We start from the raw sequence: 10,316 nt of genomic DNA, 5'->3' as shown, positions 1-10,316 counted from the left end.
CCTAGTAGCGACCAGAGAAGAGGCGGGGCCAGGAGCTATGATTCGACCCCTGCAACCACAATTAGATAAGTACACACACACAAACTACAACTGGAAGTTAAAAATTCAGACAAATCATAGGGATGTTAGGAAGTCTTTCTTCAGCGTTAAAGTTGTTAGGAAGTGGAACAATCTGGAGAGTGCAGTGGAAGAGAAAGGATCTATACATAGATTTAAGAAGAGGTACAACAAGGCTCTTTCAGCAGCGAGAGAGAGGAGCAGTACATAGCAAGGTGCTACTGTAGTCCACAGTCATGTAACCTTCATACCAGTAGTGTTACAGTACTAATTCACCTTCATACCAGTAGTGTTACAGTAGTAACTCAACTTTCATACCAGCAGTGTTACAGTAGTAACTCACCTGATCAACAGTCCAATAGTCCACTGCCATGGAACCTTCATACTTGCCCACTCGTAGTCCAGTATGAGTTTCTATGGACAATGCTTGCTGGTAGACGAGAGGTACAGTGTTGACCACAAACACTGTACGCTTGCTGCCACTTGACAGTGATCCACGGATCTAGAAAATAAAACAAGCTAACTTGTAACACTCAAATACAACCAAGAAACAATTGTTCTGGCACAGATATTATAACTTATAGCACACAAATACAACAACTGTTCTGGTACAGATATTCACATGATAGTTATCATGAATATAGTAGTTACCATGAAGGTAGTTACCATGATGGTGGTTATCATGAATATAGTGGCTACCATGAAGGTAATTACTATGATGGCAGTTATCATGAATATAGTGGCTACCATGAAGGTAGTTACCATGATGGTAGATATCATGAATATAGTGCCTACCATGAATGTAATTACCATGAAGGTAGCTATCATGAATATAGCAGCTACCATGAAGGTAGTTGCTATATTGAAATAGTTTTTCCTTGACAAAAATTAAATATTAAAATTCACCCTTACTAGTTTACGCAAAATAATTATACACAGATTCTGCAAAGACATTTGGCAAATGTGATCATGAAGTGATCACACACAAAATGAGGGCCATAGGCATTACGGAGAAGGGGAACATATGGATTTTCGGGTTCCTAAACACACGGAACAGAAAACACTGCTGAAACAAGTGTAGAAGTCTTCAAGAGGAAACTGGACAAGTATCTTCATCAGGTACCAGGTCAACCAGGCTGTGATGGATATGTGGGACAGTGGGGCTCCAGCAACACTAGTCTGGTTGACCAGGCTAGCACCATATGTGCCTGACCCATGGCTGGGCTCTGGGAGCAGAAAGACTCTTGAAACTCATCAAAGGTATGGTAAAGGTACCATGAATCTATATCTACCACCACCACCACCACTACTACCTCTACTACCACTACCATAAATTCCACCACCAGGAGTAGAAAGACTCTTGAAACTCATCAAAGGTCAAAGGCAAAAGGTGCCAGGCCAACCAGGCTATGATGGATATGTTGGGCAGTGGCCTCCAGCAGCAAGAGCTTGTAATAAAGTTGGTAGAATTACCGACAATATGTAAAGTAAAAGGACACAAGTGCAACTAATGTGACATTTATTGTGGCAACGTTTCGCTCTCCAGGAGCTTTATCAAGCCATTACTTGATAAAGCTTGATATGGCTTGATAAAGCTCCTGGAGAGCGAAACGTTGCCACAATAAATGTCACATTAGTTGCACTTGTGTCCTTTTACTTTACAGCAAGAGCTTGGTTGCCAAGGCTAACACCAGACAAGTCTGGCCCATGGCCAGGCTCTGGGAGTAGACTCTCAGAATTCATCAAAGGTATATCAAAGGTATCAAAGTTGTTGTTGTGCCCCCTACTGTAATACAAGTGTCCCTCCTGTAATAGTAGTGTCCCTCCTGTAATATAAACGTCCCACCTGTCATATAAGTGCCTAGTAATTTTTTCATGAAATACAGGAGGGATCTGCTTATATAGCAGGTTAGGTTCTAGGCTACTGCTGTGAAGTAAAAGTCACCATAGTGTGATTTTACCCACTTTGAGTCCTATTTTAGGCCAATTACTTTGCTCCAGTCAACCATATTCTTAGTTATTTCACTAGTGTGCCTGATATTTTATTGATTGACAACAAGAAACTGCCATATCAACTATTTCAACTACCAAATCAGAAATTGGTAACTTGGCCAATTTCAGACAAATTTCAAAATATTTTTTTTTATTATCACACTGGCCGATTCCCACCAAGGCAGGGTGGCCCGAAAAAGAAAAGCTTTCACCATCATTCACTCCATTACTGTCTTGTCAGAAGGGTGCTTTACACTACAGTTTTTAAACTGCAACATTAACACCCCTCCTTCAGAGTGCAGGCACTGTACTTCCCATCTCCAGGACTCAAGTCCGGCCTGCCGGTTTCCCTGAACCCCTTCATAAATGTTACTTTGCTCACACTCCAACAGCACGTCAAGTATTAAAAACCATTTGTCTCCATTCACTCCTATCAAACACGCTCACGCATGCCTGCTGGAAGTCCAAGCCCCTCGCACACAAAACCTCCTTTACCCCCTCCCTCCAACCTTTCCTAGGCCGACCCCTACCCCGCCTTCCTTCCACTACAGACTGACACACTCTTGAAGTCACTCTGTTTCGCTCCATTCTCTCTACATGTCCGAACCATTTCAAAATAGAGTCCAGAATAAACAATGCAGGTATTCCTGACACTAAAATAACATTTGCTCTGTTCATTAGTTATGTTTTCAAGCTTTACACATGAGTTCTATTTTGATTTTTTATTCACAAAATGATTTTTTATTCACACCAAAAATAGAAGATTTTCTGTTATTTAACCTTTGATTTTCTCCACAAGAAAGAATGTAAAAAAAAAAAACGTAGAGCTACGTTTGGAGCGCTTCGTGAACAAACGTAGATCTATGTTTGGACAGTTTAAGGGTTAATATTGTAATAATTGTATAAATAATATCAGTACATTTGTGAACGCATGTTAAACCCAGCAGTTGATGTGTATTGGATGCGTGTATTACGCTACTTTCTGCTCAGTTTCAAACTATTTTCAGTCATAAACCCAACTGAAATGATCTCTGTTTCTGTAACGTATCTTACATTCTATCAAATGAGACCAAGAAACCGTGAATACAATAATAAAATCATAGGAAACTACACTGCAAAGTCGCCGTTTTAAACCAAAAACACGGTCGAAATTTTTTCCTCAATGATTATGCACTGAGTGCTGCAGGATTTTTTTTTTATATGGTGCACATCTGCATGACAGTGTCTTCCATTGCAGACACTGCAAGGCAGACATCAACCAAATCTTTCAGTGGGCTGCAGAAAACAATATGAAGTTCAACGATGAGAAATTTCAATTACTCCGATATGGTAAACATGAGGAAATTAAATCTTCATCAGAGTACAAAACAAATTCCTTCCACAAAATAGAGTGAAAAATCAACGTCAAAGACCTGGCAGTGATCATGTCGGAGGATCTCACCTTCAAGGACCATAATATTGTATCAATCGCAACTGCTAGAAAAATGACAGGATGGATAATGAGAACTTTCAAAACTAGGGATGCCAAACCCATGATGACACTCTTCAGGTTGCTTGGTCTATCTAGGCTGGAATATTGCTGCACACTAACAGCACCTTTCAAGGCAGGTGAGTAAGTTGCTGACCTAGAAAATGTACAGAGAACCTTCACGGCACGCATAACGGAGATAAAACACCTCAATTACTGGGAGCGCTTGAAGTTCCTGAACCTCTACTCCCTGGAACGCAGGTGGGAGAGATATATGATTATATACACCTGGAAAATCCTAGAGGAACTAGTACCAAACTTGCACACGAAAATAACTCACAACGAAAGCAAAAGACTCGGCAGACGATGCAACATCCCCCAATGAAAAGCAGGGGTGTCACTAGCACGTTAAGAGACAATACAATAAGTGTCAGGGGCCTGAGACTGTTCAATTGCCTCCCAGCATACATAAGGGGGATTACCAATAGACCCCTGGCTGTCTTCAAGCTGGCACTGGACAAGCACCTAAAGTCAGTACCTGACCAGCCGGGCTGTGGTTCGTATGTTGGATTGCTTGCGGCCAGCAGTAACAGCCTGATTGATCAGGCTCTGATCCACCAGGAGGCCTGGTCACAGACCAGGCCGCGGGAGCGTTGATCCCCGGAGCTCTCTCCAGGTAAACTCCAGGCACACTTACCATATAGACCCATTCTTTCATATCTAGGTCCAAATTTACCACTCACAGCTTATCTGAGTGAGCTGAGCTCATCACATAGTACAGGCTGACCATCACTAATCTGGCATCATCAGGACCTGTTATGTGCGGGTTATTTGTGTATGGACCTGTTGGGTGCTGGATTAGTGATTAGGTTAGAATACACTTTACCCAAAGGCGATATTTAGGCATCGGAGATTTCACCCACTTTACGTCCTATTTCTGGCCCATTCCACTGTTCCAGTCTACCAAACTGAAAATGCCCATTTACCTATTTCAAATGCCCAATAGTGGTCGGAAATCAGTAATTTGGCCAACTTTCACAAGAAATGTTAATTTCAAAACAGGGTCTAGAATAAACAATGCAGTCATTCCTGGCACTAAAATAACATTTTCTCTGTTCATCGGTCATGTCTCCAGGCCCCTCTTATGTTACACTTGCTTTCCATTTTGAATATTTATTCACACAAAAAATAGAGGATTTACTGTTATTGTAATACAGTGGTACTCGAGTTTCGAACAGCTCCCAACTCGAACAATTATGTAAGTCTATTTTTGTAAGTCTTTTGTAAGTGTATTTTTGGGGGTCTGAAATGGACTAATCTAACGTAAATTATTCCTCATGGGAACAAATTCGTTCAGTATCGGCACTCGAACAGCCTTCTGGAATGATTAAGTTCATAACTCGAGGTACTGTACTTGTATAAATATTCGACCAGCAAGTTGTATATACAGTGGACCCCCGGTTCGTGATGCTATCAGTATCCGATAAATCTGGTATCCGATGCATTATATTGCAAAAAATTTGCCTCGGTTCCTGTTACAAAACCTGGTATGCGATGCGATTCGTACGAGACATGTCTACGTGTGGCCTGAACTGCCCCTGTATACCAGTGTTTACAAGCCAGCCAGTGTGCGCACATCTAAGGATACATTCGGTACATTCCTTATTATCACTGTTTTTGGTGCTTGTTTCTGCAAAATAAGTCACCATGGGCCCCAAGAAAGCTTCTAGTGCCTACCCTTCGAGACCAAGGGTGCTAATGACTACTGAAATGAAGAAAGAGATAGTTACAAAGTATGAAAGTGGAGTACGTGTGTCGGAGCTGGCCAAGTTGTATAGTAAACCCCAATCAACCATCTCTACTATAGTGAGCAGGAAAACAGCAATCAAGGAAGCTGGTCTTGCAAAAGGTGCAACTGTGATTACGAAACAGCGACCGGAAGTGTTAGAAAATGTTGAGAGACTGTTATTGGTGTGGATAAATGAGAAACAGATAGCAGAGATAGCATCTCTCAAGCGGTCATTTGCGAAAAGGCTAGGCGTTGCATGACGATTTGGTAAAGAAATTGCCTGGTGATGTGAGTGAATTTAAGGCCAGCAAACGTTGGTTTGAAAGATTTAAGAATCGTAGTGGCATACATAGTGTGATTAGGCATGGTGAGGCTGCCAGTTCAGACCAAAAAGCAGCTGAAAAATATGTGAAAGAATTCAAGGATTACATAGACAGTGAAGACTTGAAACCTCAAGTCCTAATGGAGGGGGATTCCGCTTCTAAACAATAGGTTTAACACTCTCCCCTCCTCCCATCCCATCAATCATCACCAGATCTTCATTAAAGTTAAGTGTCAATTATTCTATTGTTATTGTTGTTATTGTAATTATTTTATTGCATTAAACTTAATATTTCATGTGGTAAAAGTTTTTTTTTTTCATAATTTTGGGTGTCTTGCACGGATTAATTTGATTTCCATTATTTCTTATGAGGAAAATTGATTCGCTTTCCGATAATTTTGGTTTATGATGAACTCTCAGGAATGGATTAATATCGCGAACCGGGAGTTCACGGTATATTGGATGGCGACGCTATTTCTTTACTCTTGAACAATGGCAAAAATCAAACATTTCTACTCCTTCGAGCTCAATCAAAATCATATCCATTTCTATATCTTCCATTCTATCATATGAGACCAAAAAGACGAGAACACAACCATAAAAACCATATGAAAATACAGTGGACCCCCGGTTCACAAAGTCATCGGTATCCGATAAATCCGGTATCCGAAGCATTATATCGCAAAAAATTTGCCTCGGTTCCCATTACAAAACCCGGTATGTGATACGATTTGTACGAGACGTGTCCACGTGTGGCCTGAACTGCCCCGTGTGTGCCAGTGTTTACAAGGCAGCCAATGTGCGTGCATCGAAGGATACATTCGGTACATTCCATATTATCGCTGTTTTTGGTGCTTTTTTCTGCAAAATAAGTCACCATGGGCCCCAAGAAAGCTTCTAGTGCCAACCCATCGAGACCAAGGGTGCTAATGACTATTGAAATGAAGAAAGAGATAATTGCAAAGTATGAAAGTGGAGTGTGTGTGTCGGACCTGGCCAAGTTGTATAGTAAATCCCAATCAACCATCTCTACTATAGTGAACAGGAAAACGGCAATCAAGGAAGCTGTTCTTGTAAAAGGTGCAACTGTGATTACAAAACAGCGATCGCAAGTGTTAGAAAATGTTGAGAGACTGTTATTGGTGTGGATAAATGAAAAACAGATAGCAGGAGATAGCATCTCTCAAGCAATCATTTGTGAAAAGGCTAGGCACTCTCCCCTCCTCCCATCCCATCAGTCATCACCAGATCTTCATTAAAGGTAGGTGTCAATTATTCTATTACGATTATTCTATTGTTATTATTGTTATTGTAATTACAGTGGACCCCCGCTTAACGATCACCTCCCAATGCGACCAATTATGTAAGTGTATTTATGTAAGTGCGTTTGTACGTGTATGTTTGGGGGTCTGAAATGGACTAATCTACTTCACAATATTCCTTATGGGAACAAATTCAGTCAGTACTGGCACCTGAACATACTTCTGGAATGAAAAAATATTGTTAACCGGGGGTCCACTGTATTCTATTGCATTAAACTTAATATTTCATGTGATAAAAGTTTTTTTTCATACTTTTGGGTGTCTTGCACGGATTAATTTGATTTCCATTATTTCTTATGGGGAAAATTGATTCGCTTTCCGATAATTTTGCTTTACGATGAGCTCTCAGGAACGGATTAATAACGTGAACCGGGGTTCCACTGTACACTGCAATCACTGTTTAACCCCAAAAACACTGTCGCAGTTTTTTCTCATTATGCACTGCTTGCTGCAGAATTTTTTTTATACAGTGGACCCCCGGTATTCGATATTAATCCGTTCCTGAGAGCTCATCGTATGCCAAAATTATCGAACGGCGAATTAATTTTTCCCATAAGAAATAATGGAAATCAAATTAATCTGTGCAAGACACCCAAAAGAATGAAAAAAAAAATTTTACCACATGAAATATTAAGTTTAATGCACACAAACTAAAGAAGACATGCACAGTTTGTAGTACTCTACTAACAATGGAATACATGACACTTACCTTTAATGAAGATCTGGTGATGATTGATGGGATGGGAGGAGGGGAGAGTGTCGAACTTATTGTTTAGAAGAGGAATCCCCTTCCATTAGGACTTGAGGTAGCAAGTCCTTTTCTGGGATTACTTCCCTTCTTCTTTTAATGCCACTAGGACCAGCTTGAGAGTCACTGGACTTCTGTCACACAACATATCTGTCCATAGAGGCCTGTACCTCTCGTTCCTTTATGACTTTTCTAAAGTGGTTCACAACATTGTCATTGTAATAGTCACCAGCACAGCTTGCAATAGCAGTGTGAGGGTGATTGTCATCAATAAAGGTTTTCACCTTTGTCCACACTGTACACATTTCTTTAATCTGTGAAGTAGGGAACTTCTTCAATTTCTCTCTCCCCTCCTCCAGAGCAGTTTCCTCAGGTCTGGCCTCTTGCTGTTGAAGATGATCTAGCAGCTCATCAGTGGTTAGTTCATCATTGTCCTCTTCCACCAACTCTTCCACATCCTCCCCACTAACCTCCAACCCCAAGGACTTCCCCAATGCCACAATGGATTCCTCAATTGGCATAGGATTCCCAGGATTAGCCTCAAACCCTTCAAAATCCCTTTTGTCTACACTTTCTGGCCACAGTTTTTTTCCAAGCAGAGTTCAAGGTCCTCTTAGTCACTCCCTCCCAAGCCTTACCTATAAGGTTTACACAATTGAGGATATTAAAGTGATCCTTCCAAAACTCTCTTAGAGTCAATCGAGTGTCTGTGGTCACTTCAAAGCACTTTTGAAACATAGCTTTTGTGTACAGTTTCTTGAAGTTGGAAATGACCTGCTGGTCCATGGGCTGCAGGAGAGGAGTGGTATTAGGAGGCAAAAACTTGACCTTAATGAAGTTCGTGTCCCCAGAAAGTCACTCTGCCAAGTCTGTAGGATGACCATGGGCATTGTCTAATACCAGGAGGCACTTAAGGTCTAATTTCTTTTCAATCAGGTAGTTTTTCACATTGGGGGCAAATGCATGGTGTAACCAGTCATAGAAAAAGTCCCTAGTGACCCATGCCTTACTGTTTGCCCTCCACAGCACACACAAATTAGCCTTGACGATATTCTTTTGCCTGAACCCTCTGGGAGTTTCTGAGTGATACACCAAGAAAAGCTTCACTTTGCAATCACCACTAGCATTGGCACATATCAGAAGAGTAAGCCTGTCTTTCAAAGGCTTATGTCCTGGGAGTGCCTTTTCCTCCTGAGTAATGTAGGTCCTGCTTGGCAATTTCTTCCAAAACAGGCCTGTTTCGTGACAATTAAACACTTGTTCAGGTTTCAATTCTTCACTGTCTACGTAATCCTTGAATTCCTTCACAAATTTTTCAGCTGCTTTGTGGTCCAAACTGGCAGCCTCACCATGCCTAATCACACTATGTATACCACTACGATTCTTAAATCTTTCAATCCAACCCTTGCTGGCCTTAAATTCACTCACATCACCACTAGTTGCAGGCATTTTTCTAATTAAATCCTCATGCAACTTCGTAGCCTTTTCACAAATGATCGCTTGAGAGATGCTATCTCCTGCTATCTGTTTTTCATTTATCCACACCAATAACAGTCTTTCAACATCTTCTAACACTTGCGGTCTCTGTTTCGAAAACACAGTTGCACCTTTTGCAACAAAAGCTTCCTTGATTGCCGTTTTCCTGGTCACTATAGTAGCGATGGTTGACTGGGGTTTTATATACAACCTGGCCAGTTCCAACACACGCACTCCACTTTCGTACTTTGCAATTATCTCTTTCTTCATTTCAATAGTCATTAGCACCTTTTTTCTCAAAGGGTTGGCACTAGAAGCTTTCTTGGGGCCCATGCAGAAACAAGCACCAAAAACACTGTGATAATATGGAATGTACCGAATGTATCCTTAGATGCAAGCACACTGGCTGGCTTGTAAACACTGGCACGCACGGGGCAGTTCAAGCCACATGTGGACACGTCTCGGACGAATCGCATGTGGCGGGTTTTTTAACGAGTGGCGAGGCAAAATTTTTGCATTTAAATGTATCGAATACTGGATTTAACGAATACCAATGCCATCGAATATCGGGGGTCCACTGTATACCTGGAGTTTACCTGGAGAGAGTTCCGGAGGTCAACGCCCCCACAGCCCGGTCTGTCACCAGGCCTCCTGGTGGATCAGAGCCTGAACAACCAGGCTGTTACTGCTGGCTGCACGCAAACCAACATACGAGCCACAGCCCGGCTGGTCAGGTACCGACTTTATGCGCTTGTCTAGTGCCAGCTTGAAGACTGCCAGAGGTCTGTTGGTAATCCCCCTTACGTATGCTGGGAGGCAGTTGAACAGTCTCGGGCCCCTGACACTTATTGTATGGTCTCTTAACGTGCTAGTGACACCCCTGCTTTTCATTGGGGGGATGTTGCATCATCTGCCAAGTCTTTTGCTTTCGTACTGAGTGATTTTCGTGTGCAAGTTCGGTACTAGTCCCTCTAGGATTTTCCAGGTGTATATAATCATGTATCTCTCCCGCCTGCGTTCCAGGGAATACAGGTTCAGGAACCTCAAGCGCTCCCAGTAATTGGGGTGTTTTATCTCCGTTATGCGCGCAGTGAAGGTTCTCTGTACATTTTCTAGGTCAGCAATTTCACCTGCCTTGAAAG

General features: G+C 41.8%; 1 protein-coding gene across 2 annotated transcripts in view; it reads right to left on the bottom strand.

Moving 5' to 3' along the window:
* Positions 1 to 285: 285 nt before the first annotated feature.
* LOC138851242 (endoribonuclease Dicer-like) overlaps positions 286 to 10,316 on the bottom strand; it is an 81,974-nt gene continuing 71,943 nt past the window's right edge. Inside the window, exon 4 of one of the 2 annotated variants that reach the window (XM_070080146.1) lies at positions 286 to 559. In XM_070080146.1, coding sequence (XP_069936247.1) covers positions 350 to 559 — 210 coding nt within the window. In that variant the 3' untranslated portion in view covers positions 286 to 349. The remainder of the gene's footprint in view (positions 560 to 10,316) is intronic. The other variant, XM_070080147.1, reaches the window with a different exon arrangement.

Source organism: Cherax quadricarinatus, unplaced genomic scaffold, assembly GCF_038502225.1.
Source record: "Cherax quadricarinatus isolate ZL_2023a unplaced genomic scaffold, ASM3850222v1 Contig172, whole genome shotgun sequence".
Lineage (NCBI taxonomy): Eukaryota > Metazoa > Arthropoda > Malacostraca > Decapoda > Parastacidae > Cherax > Cherax quadricarinatus.
The sequence above is the reverse complement of the archived record's forward strand: the minus strand, read 5'-3'. Positions and strand labels throughout refer to the sequence as shown.